Source organism: Tachysurus vachellii, chromosome 2 (genome assembly GCF_030014155.1).
Source record: "Tachysurus vachellii isolate PV-2020 chromosome 2, HZAU_Pvac_v1, whole genome shotgun sequence".
Lineage (NCBI taxonomy): Eukaryota > Metazoa > Chordata > Actinopteri > Siluriformes > Bagridae > Tachysurus > Tachysurus vachellii.
In genome coordinates, this window is record NC_083461.1 from 7031722 (window position 1) to 7053817 (window position 22096).

Sequence of the window (22096 nt, forward strand, 5' to 3'; positions counted from 1 at the left end):
TGTGCAGAGTAAAAAAAAAAAGGGCCACGATTTTAGCATTCTGTGCAGACATAATGGCTTCTTTTGTGTAGAGAAAGAACCAGAAGTGGTGTGAGCATAAAGTGGAACGTGGATGCAATCCTGGATTGCAATCCTAACCTCTACATGCTTTTTCATAGATTTTTTCATTGTCACCTCGATCAGTGTCTTGACACTGATCGAGGTGACAATGAAAAAATCGATGAAAAAGCATGTAGAGGTTAGGATTGCACTGACAAAGGTGGATTCATATACTGTATATAGCTGTTTATAACTATGAAATTCACATTCACTTTAAATTTTATTTAGATTTCACATGAATGTGCTGCCCAAAGAAATATCTAATTTACTGTGTTCACACTTGAAATAAAATGAATACAGATTAAAGTCACTTTACCCAGAGATTAAACTGGGCTGCATAATCATATCATAATGTCATATTATTTGTATGTTAAATTCCAAAAAACAAAAAAAAAAAAAAAAAAAAAAACGTTTCTGTGAGAAAGCCAGAAAGCATCTCCACTGCTGTTTCCTTGGTCTGAGCTGTGTACGTTGTTCTGACACATGCAGACACGGAGGAACCAGGTAATTAACACAGCTCTTCCTCACACAGCGAGCGTCTTCCTCACTGCGGGACAGCTCTTTAGAGAGTTCTTACACATCCTCATTGCTTCATGCTGTTATGTTATGTGTCATCACTCTCTCTGTAGGCTCATTTGCTGAAGTTTTATATTAAAATTCTTCGCAGTCTCTAACAGCGTTTTTAGAGAGCACGCAATTGCTGTTACTCCCTTAAGCACATGATGTTCATCAAAAAGGTGCACAGCTTTCTGTTGCTTTCATCTCTTTCTAACACACACTGATACACACATACACTTCCTTCTGCTCTTAGCCCATTGCTATTACAATAGAGATTCCTCTTTTCATTTTCTTGTGTACGTCTTTCTTTGTTTTTCTCAAATCTTTTAATTCCTTCCAAAGTCTTTCTTCTCTCACCACATACACACAGACACCTCACACAGTACAAAGCACTCACAGATAGTTTGCCAAGTTGTGCTCCTGTAAGGTGTGTGTTTCGAAGCCGTGAGGGACGGTGTCGAAATAGTCGTTTCCAATCCCACAGATGAAGCACTTGGTCTGTGAGAGAAACAAAAGCACAATGACATGCACTGTACGTGTACACACATAAGGAAATGTCTGCATCTTTCAGAAATACACAGTATCAGACAATGTGTAATATCAAAGAACACATTTTCTAAATGTTCTTGATTTAAAAAGCTCTGTGTTCCACCATATTCAAAGGAAATATTCGGACCAAACCCAAAGCGAATGACACTCGGTTGTATATTTAAATAAATAAATAAATAAATAAATAAATAAAAATCGGTGTCATAGAAACCAAAAAAGTGGAATGTCAATGCAGTGATGCAGCCTGTAATTATGGTTATTAGACAGAGGCAACACTTTGTTAAAAACACACATTTCGTAAAGGCTCTCTATCAGAGACACATAGACTGTGCAGTGACTCTTCAGTGAAGCAGCTGGAATCCATTAGCAAGAGCACAAGGAGATACATCGCCCACTGAAGACACAATTACTAACTCAATAACTCATATCCAAGAAGTGATTTTAACCTTCTACAGTGAAGATGTAAAACAAATAATGTTGCTTTACATATACTCTGTGTGTGTGTGTGTGTGTGTGTGTGTGTGTGTGTGTGTGTGTGTGTGTATACACTCACCTCCATGTCCTCCTTCACTTGTTCTTGCTGGTCTCTTAGCTCACCAAATGCATCAATGATAAGACCTAACACACACACACACACACACACACACACACACTTCTTAATGTATCTGTACATGGCTGAAGCAGTAAATATATCAGATACGTATTTTTATTATCTAATTATCTAATGATTTTCCAAGACGTTCTTATCGTTTCAGCGGTGATCGTTGTTATCATACATTAAAATGTTATAATATTTTATAAAATAATATATTATTAAAACCACTTTGTCTCACCCTGAATTATGGCGAGGAGGATGACGATGACAAAGAAGAAAAAGGTGATGTCGAAGATGATGCGGTAAATCTCATATTCGTCACCTGCAGGATCCTCAATCTGATCGCCGATGCCACCGCCCGCGCGTACGCCCACGTACATGTGGAACATGTAACACTGCCAGCATAACACACATACACACACGAAATCAAATGTGCATGTACACAAGTGAAAAAAATAAATAAATTGACATACATCTATAAAAGAAATAGCAGTAATGTAGGCAGAGTATTTCATGTTCATATAGCAAGTATTTCATTGTGCTTTTATTAACCGAATCATTGTCCTTACACATGCAGACACTTCTCCTGCTTTCCTAAAGAATGAATAGATTGGATTGTATGGTGTCCATTAAACGTGAAAGGTTTATAATATAGATTATAAAAAATAAAAAGGTGAAGCTTATGACTGAGAACCATTGTAGTGGCAAAAAAACCCTAAAAGATGAGATATAATTATAAAACACATATTGAATCTTATGAAAATGAACAGACGTGCAGGAAATTATCTTTTCTATCTATCTGTCTGTCTGCAAACCACACTGAACAATTATGCTACAAAAGTGGAGTGGGGGATTGTATAGAAGACGGGATAGTGACAGGTGGCTATTACGTGTGCAAACAATAGCTTGTAAAAGGATCGTATCCCCACAGCATAATGTTGCCACCACCATGCTTCACTGTGGGAATGGTGTTTTTGGGATGATGGTGGGTTTGTGCCACACATGACATTTCCCCTGATGGCCAAAAAGCTTGTTCCATGTATTTGGGGAGTGTGTCACATGTGTCATCTTATTTTTTTCTTAAAGCTATGGCTTTATGTCTCCCAACTCTTCTTTAAACGCCAACACTGTGGATGTTTGCAGCTCCTTTAGTGTTAAATCTTTTTTTGACTCTCTGACTAACGCCCTGCTTACACGGTCCGTGAGTTTTGATGAGTGGTCTTCTTTTGTCACTTTTGTAGTGGCGACGTATTTTTAAAGTTTGTAATAATGGATTTAATGATGCTCTGTGGGATGTTCAAAATGTGGGATTTTTTAATTTTTTTTTTGGAACCCAACTTTAATCTAAACTTCCTTTCTCCTCATGTTTCCATGTGGCCTTTCAGAGCAGGGTTATTTATACTCGCTGCATGTGCCGGTTCATGGCATTGCACACAGGTGGACCATATTCAACTAATTATGTGACTTAATTGGTTGAACCAGATCTCATGTAGGGTTTCATAGCAGAGTAGTTGAATACATGTGCACTCACAACTTCTCAATTTTTAATCTATTTTATTATTCCACATCAACAATTTGGACTATTTTGTTAGGATTCTATTGAATAAAATCCTAATTAAAATTTTAATTTCAAGCTGTACTGCAACAGAACAGGAAAAACATAACGGGGGTTGTATACTTTCACAAGGCAGCGTATACACACATAATAGCCACCTGTCACTTTCCTGTCCATACACTCGCTCACTGAGCTTTGCAGCTCCATGGAAACAGTACCGTGCGTTTGTTGTATCTGATTATTAGTACCTCTTGTAGCTGTACCATTACAAGTTAATGTCCTAATCCTGTTCAACTCTTGCCTGATTGTCTGAAAACCCCTACTTCATATTAGTCTTGCTTTAATTACAGTTGCCTGTTCTGTCGGCTGTGACCTTTTGTATGCCTTTCAATAATTAAATAAATATATATATATATAAGTACATTTATATTCACCAAGCATTAAATTCATTAGCATATTAATAGTATAAACGTGTAATACTATGTTCGCGTTGGTTCGTACAGTTGGAGCCACAAAGCTCTGAGGCTGGATATTACTGAAGCCTGAACATTTTGTTGTAGCATAAAAATGAAATTACATTCTGAGCATTATATATATACCCTGCTCAGATACACACAGCCAAACACACACCCACACACAAACAGGGACCAGAAGGCTTTTTGCAGCTAGAGGCACTGGCTGTCATTGCAGATGAGCCTGTGCTTCATTTTCTAGTGGATGTCCAACCCCTCCACTGGAGCAAAGAAACACACATTGTCTGTCCTTAATAGGAGACACACTGAGATTGAAAGAGAAAAAGAAACCGATAGAGACAGATGAAAAGGGAACGCCATCGGTAGGTTGGATCTAGTATGGATGAGATCTTGTGCTGAATCATGATGGATATTAAACACATTATAAGACACAGTCATATGGTGGTTTCACACTGGACACGTTTTCTGTGGTCCAAATCCAAGTGCGATTGCTCCCAACACTCCTGCAGCATTGGTCTAGTTTCAGATTCCCTCGAAACTCCAGTCAATTTGTCATCACAAACACACATGAGGAACACAATGTGACTAACCATATTTATATATTTAAAATAATGTTGGTGCTATTATGTACAACAGAGTACCACATGTGTTCCCCTGCCACTCTTGGTACAATCATGTTATGGAAACTAATGATGTTTCCATCAGCTAAAACACATGCACAGATTATATTAACTCCTAAACAAGTGCGGACCGGAATACCAGTTGTGATCAGATGCCTGGGAATCGCGGCATAGTTCCACTGAAACCACCTCTTAGACCTAAAGACAGTTTTTGGGTTTAGTACCAAGGTGCGAATCTCGGTCCACATGACAGTTTTCACATGAAGAATTTTTCACGTGTTTTGAACTAAACTGCTAGTGTGAAAGCCCCCTAACTCATATCAAAGGTGTCATTAGTCTTACTGTGTTATAACTGCACTCATCACACTGTTTGTCTTGTTCCGACATGACAGATTCACTTCACCGATTCGTTCATAAGGCTAAGAATGGCAGAACAATAAAGTGCTGTGAGCAATTTAAAGGCAAATTAGCATTGCAGTAAAGATGGTGACATGCCTTTAATCCCAACAGCAAAATATTTAGTAGTTTTTGAACTTGGGAAAACTAAAAATCCCAAATATATGAATAATCTTTGCAGATTTCATTAAACATATTTGCCAAATCTACTTGCTTTAATTAGTTATATTACTTGTATTACTGAAATGCACATGACAGGGGTTTTACTGTCAGGAGCTTGGTCAGTTAGTTCCTTGCCAGACCACCAGGGGGGGCTGGCAGGTGTTTTCTCATCTCATGACTAATGACAATGACTCCAGACTACAAAGGAAACTAAACAGACAAATATAAGGTAATCAATTAAAACAAACAAGGAACAGGTGAAATGGTGAGAACATGGAACAGATAAGAGCGTAGCCCCGCCCACAAAGAAACAACAGAATAGGCGATGACAAAACACCTGCAGGGGGCACGGTGGCTTAGTGGTTAGCACGTTCGCCTCACACCTTGTGTGTGTGGAGTTTGCATGTTCTCCCCGTGCCTCGGGGGTTTCCTCCGGGTACTCCGGTTTCCTCCCCCGGTCCAAAGACATGCATGGTAGGTTGATTGGCATCTCTGGAAAATTGTCCGTAGTGTGTGATTGCGTGAGTGAATGAGAGTGTGTGTGTGTGTGTGCCCTGCGATGGGTTGGCACTCCATCCAGGGTGTATCCTGCCTTGATGCCCAATGACGCCTGAGAGGCACAGGCTCCCCGTGACCCGAGGTAGTTCGGATAAGCGGTAGAAGATGAATGAATGAATGAATGAATGAATGAATGAAAACACCTGCAAGGCCCCCTCTGGTGGTCTGGCAAGGAACTGACCAAGCTCCTGACAGATACATCCTGTCATAGTAGTGAAAGGGGAACATAAAAGCTTTATGTTTGCTGTAAATGTACATATGTGATGAAACATAAGATACTCTATAAAATATGTGCACAAATTGCAGCAAATTCAGAAACATTGTAAGACTCATAAAACTTTTGCACATACCATTAAATGCTGGGTAATATACGCCATGCAGTGCTCTGAGGAACGCTAGCAGACAAGTAGTTACACGCTATTGAAGGTCGCTAAGTAGATTTTTTTTAGGTTTTTGATTTTATTATTTGATTCATTTGTTGATATTTTTTAATGGTGCTATTCTCTTGTTTCTAGCATTTTCTCTGAATTGTTGCTTGATTATTACAAATGATCACGGACGTTAGAAGTATTGTGTTTTTATATAACTGCAATATGAACGTTTGTTTTAAATGTTTTTAAAGATTATACTGTATACGTAGTGTTTTTTTTACTGTATACGTATTTTTTATTGACGTGATGTGATTTTTGTATTTCTTATTAGACTGTGCTTACCCTTACAGGGATGATAACTGCTACATAATACCGACTGGTTGTTTCTTTTCCTTCACATGGCTTACTGTGCATTTGACTTTTTTTTGTGTGGGATTTCTTTTTAACCAGCAGTGGCCTCCAGGGTGCCCGCACTGTGTGGATGGCGGTGTTGAGATGGTTAGGATTGTGCAGAGGTTCCATTTTTCTGTAAGTTTGCCATGTGAGTGCTGTGAGACTGTGGTGAGAATGCTTGCCTTCACAATAAGGTAATGTACTTTATAGTCATTGTATACAATACTACAAAATTTAGTGGGCACATATATATATATATATATATATATATATATATATATATATATATATATATATATATATATATATATACAGAATATACAGAAAACTAAAAATTAATAAAATGAAGGGTTAAGAACAGAGTACACCGTAATAAACATATACTGTACATGATTTCATGTAAATGTAATGACTTGGTATAGGCCAATATAGTAACTGGTGGTTTGTTTTTAGTTTTTTTCATCTCTGTTTTCCTTGTGAGTATTCATTTGCAAAGGCCAGTGATGTATATAAAATTTTTTTTTAAAACAACTGAATCAAAACCTCACTACTGCCTTTGGCCTTGTTACTCCTCTTATCTCTTATTATAGAACCTAAGGTCACAAACATATCATAACATTTACATGCTATATTTTCATTTACATGCTATATTCCAATTTTTTGTACAGCTAATTGCACTTTACAATTTCTTCATATCTTAATTTATTTATAACTTATTTTATTTAAATAATTTAAGAAAGTTGAGTCTAACGATTGTTATACATAGGTTGTCATAAAAAGCATTTGACTACATGTCATACTGTGTAGATAAAATCTGAATTTGAATTAAATTTGAACATTTGCATGTTTTTTAATAGCTTATAAAATGTAATCTAAACCTTTGGTTCTAATCACTAAAAATATTTCATAGTAATATCACGAAATAAATATTCAGAACTTAACAGCAAATCTAAATATACAAAGGGTAAAGCTGAGCTGCTCCGTTTATGTTAAGGGTAGAGCTCATTTCTGGACCAAAAACATCAACAGAAGCCTGAAGTGAATAAACTAGCTAGCCACAACTGGTGTGGAAACACTTTTAAAAATGACAGACTGTGCATTTAAACCATCACAGTGGGATAAACACACTAAGTATACGAGCAACAGGGATCATTTATCAAGCTGAATATGAACAAACTTATTCATTAATCAACTGTATGAGCATTTACAAAAAGCAGGTTTGTTTCCTACTAGCGCTCCTGAATATGAGTACATTTACCCATAAACCTAGACTCGTTAAACTTTAAATCATCAGATTTGCCTTGATTACTGCACATTCATATCAGAAATAAACCTGCAAGTTAAAATTGCTTATTTTTATTACATTTACTCCATTAACCAGACCCACATTTTCAGAGAGACTTACAAATGAGCTTTGGAGTCTCTATCAAAAACATATCCTCATGCTACTTCACTAGCTCAGGGACTAAGAACATAATTTTTTTCAGACAAAGACAAATTAAACTAGTCATTACATAATCACAAAAGATTTAGGTCTCATTTAGAATTATATAATATAATATAATACTATTATATATTATTACATTATATAACTTCCATGTCTTCCTTCTTTCCTGATTGTCTAGTGGAAAATTACTTAGACCACCTTCTACACCTAAAGTTAGTCTCGGGTTTGATAACAAAGTGCAGTTCTTGGGCCACATGACAGCTTTCGCATTACCAATTTTTCCTACAAACCTGCTCTGTTTCAAACCCAAGTCACGCCAACCAAGATCTGAACTAGTAAACGTTTATCATGTAATTGTACAGCATCATTCTGAAAGTGTCAGCATTGTTTATATTGTGTATTTATCTACACTGATTACACTGTTTGCCTTGCTCTGAAATGTCTGATTCAAGTAATCAAATGTTGCCTTTAAGGTAAATTATAATTGCAACGGAAATGCTGACAAGCTGACAAGCTTTTAATTGTTTCTGAAGAAACAGTCTTTGCTAATGCCAAGTTCACAATTACTTATTAATAATATTGAATGTTTTTTGCATAAATTGCTGAGATACATCCTGTTATACTAGTGGGAAGGGAGAATCAAAAGGGGCTTTTTACACCTGGTCACTTCATGCGTTTTCTGTGATCAGACAGCTATCCGATGGTAAAAAGACCAGGTCTAAATGCCCTCCGAAACGTTTTCGAGACGGATATAAATCCGATCGTTCAAACCGCTTCAGGAGGTGGTCTGGGTTCAGGAGGTGGTCTGGGACGCATTTCAGATGAAACTGGACAGGTGTAAATGAATGTGGTTGTTCAAGCCACATACGTCAGCGCTATACTCCTCCCAAACGGAAGTACGTCACTCACAAGTGACTACGAGTCATGCAACGCTGTTAAGTAAACGCTGTTTTTTGTAGCATAACCGTCGTAACAAGTTTTTTCGTCTTCTTTTTGATTGCATTCTGAAAACCGCATACACCAAAGCGTGTTCCATTTAAATTACCCCGGAAATGAGGTAAAATATATTAGCATTTTGGCGGGAGCAGAAAGATCAGATCGATATCCGATTTGCCAAGACGCATTTATGTGGCCTAATGTAAATGGAACAGTTTTAACAAATCAGATAGCTATCGGATCAGAGACAACACATGAAGTGACCGGGTGTAAAAAGACCCAAAGCTTAACTCTACATTTAGAGTTACAGCCAAACTCTGTAACTCTAAATGTACTGTACATATGTGATTCAGTGTATGATCTGTTTTTGTTATGTACAAAGAAATAAATTATGAAATGCATGACTAAGAACTGAATTACTGGTCTAGAGATCATTTGAGTTTGACACCCCTGTAGTAGTGAGTACTGTATAGTGGCACTGGTACAGCTCTAACCTGCTCTGAACTTTAGAGGTGATCAACAAACACATGTACTAAAAAAATCTGCAATAAAATGTAGTTTGGTGTGACTTGCACAAATGCATGCACGTTTGCAAACAGACTGATAAACGATGCCCAGTGTAAAACACAAATATTACTATTGACTGGTAAACACTAAAGAACACAATGTTGACACTTAATATTAAACACTATTACGCATAAACACTTAATATGTAGACTGAGTACTGCTCGTTCTTTCTGAACCTGGCCTGAACCTGAACATGTGTGTAATTGTATCTAGTACAATTACTAGAAGACTTTCAATCCCACCTGCATTTGGGTTTTTTAGGTGTTTGATGGTGAATATTGGGTAGGCAGCACTGGGCTTGAACCCCACCTCCACTCCTACTATTTTAATTATGTTCAGCTCTCATTCCATTGCTCTGGTTCAGAAAGTACATATCAATGTGAGTGTAATTAAGCTGTTGTTCAGGTTCGCTGCTCAGGACGTTTCCTTAATTACAGAGAGAGTTTTGGGCCTGGTCGTATGAGTTACAGCTTTAATTAGCACGCTGAATAGTGGCAGGCCATGCTTGGCAATTAACAGCCATACTATCAAAGAACAGCACCATGACTATTTACAGAAATAAATGAAATAAATAAATTAAAAAACCTGCACTCTCCTCCAAAGCAGGTCTGAAACAGACATGGGCCATTGGCCTGCTTATGACTAGCTGGTGTCTGTGTAGTTGTCAATTTAGATTACATTCCTGTGTTTATGTAGAAACTTTACCTTGTGTTCTCCTAAAGAGTTTTATTGGTTAACATGCTAGCCTACAGGCAGGGTGTTAGCTTTTTGTTAGCATGGTAGCGTCAGCTTACCGTTAACATGTCGTCACACTTCATGTCCGGAGATTCTCCGTCCTCGCTCTTGTTGTAGAACTTGCGGAAGAAGTTGAAGGCCACCACAGTGTAGAGGTAGACTACCACTGCCAGCAAGCCCACTGTCAACACAAGCTATGTACACATGCAAAGACACAGACACACACATACGCACAAATGTATTACATTCTATATTAGAGCATTTGCACTACAGAAGGACTCAATAAAATATTCTGTCTGTCTTGAAAGTCTATAAACAGGTACTGTATGATAAACTGTTTGAAATCTAAACGTGTCTTTGGAATAGCATAGAATTCTGGATGTTTAACACATCTAAATCATAATAAAGTTATTGTTAAATCATTCAGATGATGGACAAATGCTTTGGGGGTATTTTGCAGACATAGTTTGGGTCTAATACAGTCCACGTCACAGTCACCAGATCTCAACCTGACTGAACATGTGAGATTTTAGAGTGACATCAACTGAGGGAACAACTTATGGGAGGACGATGGTCATTACTACAAAATGTCTCAAGCTCTCCTGCTTTGCTCCTCCTGCATTGCTTTATTAATTTATTTTATATAAAACTCTTTTATAATTAACTAATTAACTAAATTTGTTACTGAAAACTCTGTAGCTTCCCCAGGCTCAGGTTAAAAATAAATAAATAAATAAAATTGATATGAACCATCAAGACCCAACCAATTATGAGGAGGAAGCAAAAAAAAAATTCTAAAGCATTTTTCATGTACCATAGTCTAGCATACAGCAGGGTCTAATAGTGTGACATTCTTTTCGCAATTTAACACAAATGTTTACATTACATATGACATTATCTGCAATAAGCTCAGGGAAAATATCTACATGAATTTCAAAATTTCTTCAAAATTTGGTATGTCCCATTTTTGACAATGTAAAACATCTTGAATGTTGAATAATCAAGATATTACAGTAAATCTTTCCTTTTTTTGTTTTCAAATTTTAGGTTTTTTTTTGTTCAACAACTTTAATTTTCACTCACTCACTCATTTTCTACCGCTTTATCCGAACTACCTCGGGTCACGGGGAGCCTGTGCCTATCTCAGGCGTCATCGGGCATCAAGGCAGGATACACCCTGGACGGAGTGCCAACCCATCGCAGGGCACACACACACACACAGACTCTCATTCACTCACACAATCACACACTAAGGACAATTTTCCAGAGATGCCAATCAACCTACCATGAATGTCTTTGGACCGGGGGAGGAAACCGGAGTACCCGGAGGAAACCCCCGAGGCACGGGGAGAACATGCAAACTCCACACACACAAGGCGGAGGCGGGAATCGAACCCCCAACCCTGGAGGTGTGAGGTGAACGTGCTAACCACTAAGCCACCGTGCCCCCACTTTAATTTTCACAAAAAAAAAATCTCATTGTTAATGTGGTGCCAGACCCTTAAATCTCATAAAGACGCCAGGTTTAGCAAACACCTGTCGAAACTTGACTATGAATCTTGATTTAGTTTTACTTTTAAATCTAGTAGGCTTAAACTGTTACAGGCTGCCAATACTAACAGCCAAGGATCATTTGAATGCTACAGGATTGTGCTTGGCTATAAAAACAAGGTCTTTCCTTTTTTAGGTCACGGCAAATTAAAGCACATATCATATCAGAACGGTTCTATGGACATGACAGTGATTCAGTTTGTGCACAGCTCACGAGCCAATCGAGTTCATTTAGAATGAGGTGGAATGGTAGGTCACAAATGTCTTGGGAACTGGAAGATGTTATTAAAAAAAGAATGGAATTAGAAACAAAAGATTCTGGCGCCTCAAAAAATCCATGTGAAATCTACTTGACGTCGCACTGTTCAACAGCCTTTCTGTTATGACACCTGAATACTTTCTAACTGAATAGAACTGATATGACGATAGAAGCTGTGCTGGAAAGTGTTCAATTCTATTTCAATTCTATTAAACAGATATAGCTAATATTGATTTTCCCATTGTGTAATCAAGCAGTTTTGCTTTTGTCTTGAGGAGGGCAGCTGTACCTGTTTGCCATTGTGAGTAACAGAAGACAGTATAGTCCTCAGTGTCTTAAAGCCCATAGCAATGTCTAGCAGATGAGCAGCGAAGAAGAAGTTATTGTAGTGGCCCAGTATGGACATCGTCATGTACCAGGCTAGGTAGAGGAAAGACTGCACATACACACAGATCAATTACACGAAGTGATCATAGAAACTGATTAACATGATGCCAACGGGATCATGCTAACATGTTGTATATTTAGGAGAACAATTATTTTGAAAGCGTGACTGACTGGGAGGTATTTACATTATCTGTGAAGACAACTCCCAACTTCCAGATCTGATATTTCACATCAACAGAGTTCAGTCTGTCAGTAAAAAAAAGAGACAGAGAGAGAGAGAGAGAGAGAGAGAGAGAGAGAGAGAGAGAGAGAGAGAGAGAGAGAGAGATAAAGACCAAGAATTAAGAACAGCAAGTTAAACCAACTCATCATCACGGTCAACAGCAGAAGGAGAATTTTATAGCAAAACATCAGGGTAATAGTGTACAACAAATAATAATACTAATACTACTAATTATTAATTATTATTAATTAATAATTACTACTAATTATTAATTATAACAGACATCTAGATACCAGAAAGATAAATAACAGAGTAATGCATTAATATGTGCTAAGGTAAAATCCTTAAAATATATTTGTCATAAATGTGGATTTTAATTTTTGGAACATTTTTTTAAAAAACTTCTTAAGTTGGCTGGTTTAGACACTGACCTTTATCTATTACCGCCCCCTGCAGGGATGTGTTTAAAAATACAACCCAATACTTTTCTCACCCATGCATCAGCGTGTCAGAATCTATCAGGTTAGCTTATTGTGGATTTGGCTCAGAGAAATATCGCGCTGCTGTCTGAACCTTTCACACACACACATATACACTCTCACTAACAAAAAACTGACAGCAGAAATACAAGTATACAAGAGACTTTCTTTAAAAACTAAACAAAAAAAAACCCCAAACAAAACAAATGTAAGTGCCCACATCTACATGTTACATCACAAACATTCACATTTAAACTTACACAGCAGCTAGTGAGCTGTCTTTCTTGGGCTTTTTCTTTTCATGGGCATCACTAAAGTCCAGTGCAGCTTTGTCCATCCCCAGAAGCTCACTGATTCGGTCATTACCGTAAAATTCCCCATATTTATCCATCACCTGTGCGCGCGCACACACACACACACACACACACACACACACACACACACACATTCTGATTATAACTGGTAATAAAAGATAAAAGATAAATGACCTTTTACCGTTTACCTGTAGATTTTACCGTTTAGTAACAAATAATTCACCAATAAACAGATTTATTGCATAACCTTTTGATTTGAGGAACTTTTCAGCCTACCTTTCTCTTTACAAATTTATCCCAGTAGTTGTTTGGAAAGGACCTGAAAACCAGAGACATACAGTACATGAGCATCAGGAACAAATGCAGCAGACTGAACGTTACACCAAACTGAAAAATTAGATTCTGTGTTGATTCTATTTGTTCTTTATAGCTGGCATTTCTTTTACTGTACCAAACACTATTTTGGATATAACAACAAAGAGAAATAAAAGCAATCTTCATCAACAGTCACAAAAACCTAACTTCACTACATTTTACAAGAAAACCATGATTTGTTTTGGTTATATTGATTCACTGCTTTTATAACACAAAAACGAATGACAGTTTCATTGTTAAAAGTGACCTAGACGATAAGTTCATGGCAGTTCATAACATGGCAGTGTAAACTAATCTGAAATCAGTGTCGTGTCTATACAATGGCTTTACTTATTTCTTCCAAAAAAAGGATAAACACACTTGGAGATGAAGCCAGCCAATCAACTGCCTATAGCTGCTTATTCACATTGTCTGGCATTTAAACAGTAAATTATCTTCCTAGATAATTCCTATTATTCTGTAATAGATGATCAGAGCTCTTTAATGATCCAGGCTGCTGTCTTGGACTGACCAACATGAGCCTGTGATGGTGTGTGTGTATTCTTTATGCCATAAACTTACTGTGTGTTGATGACCAGTCTGTCCCACTGGCCTTTAATGTCATCCTCTGATGGCTGCTCTGTAATATACAACCCATCAAACTCCAGCTTCCTAGCCACTTCCTTCTCCCTCTTAAAGATCACCAGGGGAACCTAGATGACACAGAGCAGGACTATTCATGTGCCTTTTAGCATTTTAATTGTTTAGTTGTGAAATTTATCCATACAGACTATTGGAGCCCATTACAATTGCTCGATGGTGAATTTGTGATTAAAAAGTGATTGCTAATAGATATTTTATTACTTCAGCTTTCAGATACTAGAAAACAGCTACATCTCATTATTTTCTAACAACTGACTTAAATTCTATGAAACTGATAATATTAAGTCATCATATATTTGTTTCGGCCAGTTTGAGTATGTTCTCAGGACGCCAACAGGACATGGGTTTTATTTCACATTCAAAAGCCACGACTTTCTACCCATTTGCAGCTCGTGTATAATAAAATACAATAAAAAATAAGACACAGTTAATCTGAACTTTTTACAAGCCCCAAAATATTGTTCCTAACATTATAAGCACATTCCCACGTAAGGAAATCTTTGTACATCCTACAAATCCACTCTAATGTACAGCAGCTGGCTTTAAAGACACAGCTGTATGTTAGACACAGCCAGAAATTACAGGTCATTTTCTGATCCCAATATACAGAGATACTGAAAATGGTTATAAATATGTTCTGCTGAAGACGATTATTCATTCATTCATTCATCTTCTACCGCTTATCCGAACTACCTCGGGTCACGGGGAGCCTGTGCCTATCTCAGGCGTCATTGGGCATCAAGACAGGATACACCCTGGATGGAGTGCCAACCCATCGCAGGGCACACACACACACACACACACACACACACTCTCATTCACTCACGCAATCACACACTACGGACAATTTTCCAGAGATGCCAATCAACCTACCATGCATGTCTTTGGACCGGGGGAGGAAACTGGAGTACCCGGAGGAAACCCCTGAGGCACAGGGAGAACATGCAAACTCCACACATACAAGGTGGAGGCGGGAATCGAACCCCGACCCTGGAGGTGTGAGGCGAACGTGCTAACCACTAAGCCACCGTGCCCCCCAAGACGATTATTTTCAGACAGAATATTTTCTATATACAAACAGATCAGGTTTGAACATTATGTCACAAAACAAAAGCGTTTAGTGATAAACGTAGTCACTACACATTGTTTTTGTGTGGTGCAACATTTGGATTTTACACTCATGAAATCTCAACCTTGAGGCAGTAATATCCGATGATGCAGAAGAAAGAGATGATGGTGTGTAGGATGGCTAGGATACGCAGTGTGGGCTCCATGTAGCCGCTACTCTCCTCTAGAACAAAATGCACGGTAACTGGCCGATCGTTGGAAGAGTCGCCTTGCGTGTCCCACCGCAGTCCACTGTCCAGTGATGATGCACTGTACACCACCCGCTTTTCCTCTTTTACTGCAGAGGAAGTGGAAACCTGCAAGCAACAGAACAACAAGAATTCAAATACCGGTCCGATAAAGCCCGTACTAGGACAAACAAAGACCACATTCGTTAGCGTAAAGGTTCGACACTGCACTATGCATTCACATTCATTCATCCTTAGTAACTACCTGGTCAAGGTCACGGTATTTTTAATGAGGCTACAGGGTTGTAGAAAGAGAATAAACTAAATACAGATACAGAAATGCAGAGCTCTAAACATCCCTAGAATATAGCAACGTAGTCCTACAAAATCTGTAATAATACGTAGAGTGCATTTATATACAGCAAACAACAAGGCTACAGCACGATGCTTTATACGCTGTGCATCTGGTGAGATTAGTCTTGTTGCTCAAAGCACAATTTAATGGATCTCAGAGCTTTACCTTGTAGAACAGCAAGATGAAGTTGATTGCAAAGGCCACGAACAGAGCCAGCATTCTCATGTTGTAGAAATTCCGTGCAAAATAGTTCTGTAATAGGACAGAAGGAAAAACATAATACATCATGTCTGTCAGCACTGGCGTAAGAAATAACAGAGGTTTTGGTGGGACATGATCCATAAGTCCATGACTGAACCTTCCCATGAACGGAATGTCATGAAAATAGCATGGATATTATTATTATGGACTCATCAACATCTTAAAACTTTCTATTTGCAATATTTTCTTAATATCTTCTGATCTAATTTGAAGGTTCTGTAATGACCTCGCATGACTAGTGAGCTGATGTGTGCTTTTGGGAAACGGGTTCAGTGCTTTTTTAATGAGAGGAGAAGAGATTAACTTCAGAACATCGTTTTTCAGCCACTAGACGTTAGGATCTCTTACTAGCAGCTTGCGCTGGTAAGCGATGATCTTCTTCCAGAAGGCAGACTCCTGTTGATCTGGCTCATCTGATTTGGAGGACCGATAAAGCTGAGGCTTCTTTTTCTTTTGTACTTCCTTCTTCTTTTCCTTTTTCTCTCCGTCCTCCCCTCTGCGGCACACATAAAAAAAAAAATCACTAATCAGTTAATCGGTAGTAGATGGTTTGGTACTTGCTTCTGAGATATAACAGCACAATAAACATTAAAAAGTACAATCTAGTTCTGCCACTATGTCAAATGTGTGTGTGTGTGTGTGTGTGTGTGTGTGTGTGTGTGTGTGTGTGTGTGTATGTATATAAATATCATACTCTGCTTTCTCAGACACTGTCTTGGTTTCTTCTGTAGCTTCTTTCTCATCAGTTGATGAAGATGAACCCTTCACCTAACAAAAAAAAGTTGGTAAATAATTAATTTTCAAACAAATTAACTGCAAATCACAACGTCCACATTCTTTTACAGTTTTTGTATAGATTCTGGGTGAGTTTTAAAGACTGAATAGCTGTCACTCTAAAGTCTAAATCAACATTTAGAAACACACTTCTGACTCCAGTGTTATTGATATTAGTGAAATGTGTAAAAATCTGGGTGTTGCATGTCCTTGTTACCGTGTGTCTTCTGCGGAGTTCGGGCGAGGGCGTAGGGGGCGGTGGCGTGGGTGTATTGAGCACGTCTGTCAGGCTGGCGTTGGGGTTATGAGGCATGAGTTTGTATTGTCCTCCTTCCCTCCTCAAATCCAGTCCAAATATATCAGACAGCAGGTCCGTGTCTTCCGCAGCCACTGCGAGGTCGGCTAAGTCTTCCTCAGGTGATGTTTTCTCTGCATGTTTCCTCTCCACCTCCTCACTCTCTCCTCTCACCTCGTCCTGCGTTGGATCGGGCATGTTGGCCAGCAGCTCAGACACCTTCATGGTCTTGGCTCCCTCCACCAGGCCTCCACCCAGGAAGCTGCTGTATATGATTCGGAAGAAGCCGCGGGCCACGCTGAAAGCAAAGTGAAGCAGCCCCATGAGCACGCTCCAGCAGAAAGCAGCCACTGTGGTCACCAAGTCCTTCACGGTCATCTTCTTAGCCTTCTTCAGCTGCTTCTTCAGACTTTTCATGGACAGCACCTTAAATTGCAGTGAATTAAATGACAACATAACACTTAATTTAACTGTCCTTTAGTGATAGACCAGATATACCCCGACACGGTGCGACTAGTCTAAGACTTTAACAACTCAGTATAATATCAAGATATGTCAGTAGAATGTCATGAAATAACAAGATAACTACTCAGTAACAGTGACATGAGATCTTGAAATAATGAGATAATATTCTGGAAAACACAGAATTCAAAAAATAAAAAAACTTTTAGCTGACAATGTGTGCTTTAGGGATTCTATATCCAAGAGCATAAATCTCAAAAATCTTTTTTTTCCCTTTCTCTTTTTTCCTTGTTGTTATTTCTGTTTTAAGTACTTTCTCTCAGTTTATTGTCATGACTTTTGAGTTGCTCTGAACCTTGATTGTTCCATTTGTTTTGCATTCCATGTCTTCCGTACTGCTACTGAAGTTTTAATCCCATAGAGTCCCATGAGGTGTTAAACCTGTCAGGGACCGCTAGGACATTTCCCTGCCAGAAACCCAGGGCTGATTGTCAAGTCTTCTTTGTGTGTTCTGCCATGTGCCTCTTTTTGTTTTCCCACCTTTTTTGCTTTCACTTTTTGCTTTTTTTGTGTGTTCTCTCTCTATTGGATTTTTTTGGACTTTTAAATCTGTGCTGTGGATTTTGACCACCTTTATTAACTTGCCTTTATAGACTTGTTTGCTTGGACGTTTTCTTTTTTGTTTCTCTAATAAAGATTGCTTATAATTTCATCTTGTATCTGGATCTGTGACTTTGTGCACTGGTAAAGCCCTGAGACCTCCTTTTGTAAATCTGGGTCCATTTCCCTTAACTGGTGGTCAATGTGTAGAGTATTTAAAGCAAATACACTCCTAAAAATGACAGGATTCATAAACATAATGAATGCAATATTTGTTTTTATAATAACTGTTATATAATAACCCATTCTTTCATATTTATTATTAAGTGCATTAAAAATATAATCCTATAATATACTAGTCTGTATAATTGCTTTATGTTCCCAAATTTAAGCCTCCCTTAGACTAAACACATGTTTAATCGCACCTTCATCAGAAGCATGACGTTGTAGCGGAGGGCAAACAGTGCTGAGCAAACAGTGCTGATAGAGAAGAAGCCCATGTCAGGGGTTTCCTCTTCAGGTTTCTCCCGCTCGTTCTCTTCTTTGCTCGCCGAGCGCTCTCCGGCGTCAGACATCTGTGCAGCCAGCTGCATCTCAAATATGGTGTCTTCACAGAAATTAACAAACAGCTCCATCTTCTCTTTTTCACCACCCTCATTGACAACATCAAAGATGAACTGGCGCTTGGACTCTTTCACCTGTGGCTTCTCCCACTGTGTGCGGCTCGACTCACTGATCTCAAAGTACACCCGCTCGATGCGTTTGGCGCTGCCCATGATCTCGATGCGGCCCAGGTAAGGCTGGAAGTAATTGAGCACACTTTCGGCCAGCTCCAGGAACGTCTGCAGGCGCGAGTCGTGAGGCATGTGCTCGGACAAGTTAGTCAGTAGCACGGCCACGTTGAAGCCGATATCCTTGGCCGGCTCATGAAATCGCTCTACAAATTCTTCGTAATCGAGCAGCTCGTTCTCGTCCGTTTCAGCACACGACAGTAGGAACTCTGTCTCGGACTGCGTGTAATGCTTGTGACTCTCCATGGCTTTGTGGAAGTCTCTCTTGGAGATGACCCCCTTCCCGTCTGGGTCATACTCTTTGAAGGTATCTGACGACGTCAGATCTTTTAGTTTGAGGAACATGTCGAAGAACTTGAGAATCATCTCCACGTTGTTGGAAGACTCCACTAACATGTCGACCATCTGCTTTCCAATGGTGCCATTCACAACATTCCCTGAGTGAAAATGAATTGATTTGTTTATTCTTTATTGAGACTTTTCTTTAAAAATTACAATAATAGCACAAGGAAGTTGTTACTGTTTGTTACTGTTTTTTGATTTACACCCTAAAATGACAAGTATAGGTATTATTTTTATACCTAACTAGAGTAGACTGAGTGGAATAGCTAATAGATTATTACCCTCTAACATGGAGAGAAGCATTACCACCATGTCCTTCTGCAGATCCATGAGCTCTTTCAGAAGGTCAATCTGACTTGAATCCTGGGGGGAAAAAAACAGATATGAAGAGGAAAGCATCACTGGTTTTGCATACACACATTGATCCATGATAGTTTGAAGCTTTTAACACAATTTTGCCTGCACCAGATTGCAGTTAACACATGCCTACCTGTGAGAGCTTCATCTGCATGTGTGCAAAAACATGGAGGAACCCAACCACCGCATCCCACAGGCGACTGTGCGCTAGGCTCTGCTGGTTCCCTGTACAAGGACCCTGTAGCAAAATAAAAAAGACAAGAAACTCATTGGGCTTTTAATCACTGCACTGAGACTTTAGAGTTGTTTGTCCTGGAATAAATTAGTTTGGTCTGGGAAAGGATTTGACATTCTAATATTTACCACAGATATTCTACACTACTCATACTTTATGTATAGTCATATATCATTCCATAAAGTCTAGATATTTCTAGACCTAGCAAGCTAGTTGAATGGTATAAGAAAGAAAATGGTGCTGGGAAATGTAGCTTGAAGTTCAAAAATGCCATTGTTTTGCAAGATGTACTTAGGAGGATCTTTAATGAATCTCTAAAGTGGCTAAGCAATAAAATGCCTGTTAGACTGTGAAGATAATACGGGTGTCTGCCAACATGCATTTTATTTCCCCAGCACATGCGCTTGCTCTTCTAACTGCTAAAACAATGCTAATTGCTTTATCCAAGTAAAGACCTAATTTACTGTGGTACTATAATTCAAGCTTGGCAAAAAAAAACAATGCGATGTACTTTAATTCGAAACAAATTTAGCCAATTCAGCCAGTGAAAATTAAAATATAAAGGCACTTTCTTGATTAAGTATGAAAAAATACCTGAATATACTCCGTAAGAGTATTGAAGACCTGCTTAGCCACATTTATAGCTTTGGAGAAATTACGTTGACCCTGCTCATCAATCACATCCTTCCCTGAATAGTACCAGTAAAAATCACTGATGGATTCCTGACAAAATTAAAAAAAAAAACAAAACAAAAAAAAAAACATCGCAGTCAATTTCGCTCCAAGGCAATTTTCATGAATACCTTTAAACGACACCAACAAAAACGAGCTTCCCAACATGGCTGATAATTAATGAGTGTAATCTTGCAGCCAATACAGTGACTCTGAAATGAAAAGGTTTGATTAAAAGTCATTCTAAAAACAAATAGCCGTTACAGGTATCAGCTACCACGTTATCAAAATAGCTGCTTGTGGGAAAATGGAAGTTGTAACATTAACAGCTAATAAACCCGCTGTCTGAAGTATGCTCCCAGTGCACTGTGGGTAAAACACTCAACATTCTAGTTACTAACATTACTGTATATTTTTCCACCTGCAGGGTCTCACCTGTACCCTTAGTAGGTAGTCCACAGTGGAGATGATGATGTTGACAGTCGTGTTGTTTCCTGTTTGTGTTCTCAGGTAGTTCTGGAAATCTGCGGCATTGCACACGCTTCATGAAAACAATTACTGGGCAAGGACAGCACAATCACAATCAATATAGCACCAGTAAATTACACAAGGTAAAGAAGATGTATTATCCCTTGTGAGGAGAAAGAAAAGGACAGCATATGAACATTGCAGTTTCCCAGGAAACCATGTGTACAAAAGAGACAGCGCTGATGTTTTTTAGGCAGCATGTTTACACAGATACACAGTTTTTCGCTTTTAAAAATAATGAGAGTGCGACATGCTTTCTGTGTGATTCTTACATCAACAAAAATGACCTATTTCAGCTTTTACCTAAAGCATTATGATACTACAATGAATTTTTTAAACATTAACATTTCTTTATTAAACTCTGTATCCATAATGCACGAAGAAATTGTAGTTTAATTCCATCCCCAGTGTGGCACAGAAATCTCAGATATCTTAACAGCTTAATCTGATTACAAACCGGTTTGACATTTTCACGCAGACTGACTCCATATTAACATGATCATTGCAGGAACGTTAGGAGATGACAAAAACATTTCTAGATTTTTTTTGTGTGAAAAATAATGATAGTTAACCCTGAGCAGCATCTAACAGGTTTTACAAGACTAGTGTGTGTTTATACCAGACAGATTACAATAAGCTACCTTGGATGCTGGGAGCAATATGGTGACATACAGATGGTCTACAAATGACCCAAACTAAAAAGGCACAATCCCAAATAAATATGTTTTCTTCAAAACATAAAGATTCTCTACAATTCCTTGGGAATTCAGAATGTATAACTATGTTGCTATAAATATAATGAAAAATATATTTAAGAAACAGAGCCTTAGTTAAGGAGACCAACCACTGCAAGATATGCAACGACCAGAATACAATGGTCTCGTG

At 38.4% G+C, this 22096-nt stretch overlaps 1 protein-coding gene across 1 annotated transcript in view; it reads right to left on the minus strand.

Moving 5' to 3' along the window:
• The window catches only part of ryr2a (ryanodine receptor 2a (cardiac)), a 160332-nt gene that overhangs the window by 4083 nt on the left and 134153 nt on the right, over nucleotides 1-22096 (minus strand). The window contains exons 83-101 of the mRNA XM_060895086.1: nucleotides 21119-21207; nucleotides 20606-20734; nucleotides 19910-20014; nucleotides 19701-19782; nucleotides 18712-19514; nucleotides 17147-17650; nucleotides 16850-16923; nucleotides 16504-16651; nucleotides 16060-16146; nucleotides 15438-15668; nucleotides 14164-14294; nucleotides 13504-13546; nucleotides 13174-13307; nucleotides 12397-12457; nucleotides 12114-12260; nucleotides 10074-10208; nucleotides 2040-2196; nucleotides 1760-1824; nucleotides 1055-1155 (exon numbers count right to left, since the gene is read on the minus strand). Of these exons, the coding sequence (XP_060751069.1) occupies nucleotides 1055-1155; nucleotides 1760-1824; nucleotides 2040-2196; nucleotides 10074-10208; nucleotides 12114-12260; nucleotides 12397-12457; nucleotides 13174-13307; nucleotides 13504-13546; nucleotides 14164-14294; nucleotides 15438-15668; nucleotides 16060-16146; nucleotides 16504-16651; nucleotides 16850-16923; nucleotides 17147-17650; nucleotides 18712-19514; nucleotides 19701-19782; nucleotides 19910-20014; nucleotides 20606-20734; nucleotides 21119-21207 (3226 nt within the window). The remainder of the gene's footprint in view (nucleotides 1-1054; nucleotides 1156-1759; nucleotides 1825-2039; nucleotides 2197-10073; nucleotides 10209-12113; nucleotides 12261-12396; nucleotides 12458-13173; nucleotides 13308-13503; nucleotides 13547-14163; nucleotides 14295-15437; nucleotides 15669-16059; nucleotides 16147-16503; nucleotides 16652-16849; nucleotides 16924-17146; nucleotides 17651-18711; nucleotides 19515-19700; nucleotides 19783-19909; nucleotides 20015-20605; nucleotides 20735-21118; nucleotides 21208-22096) is intronic.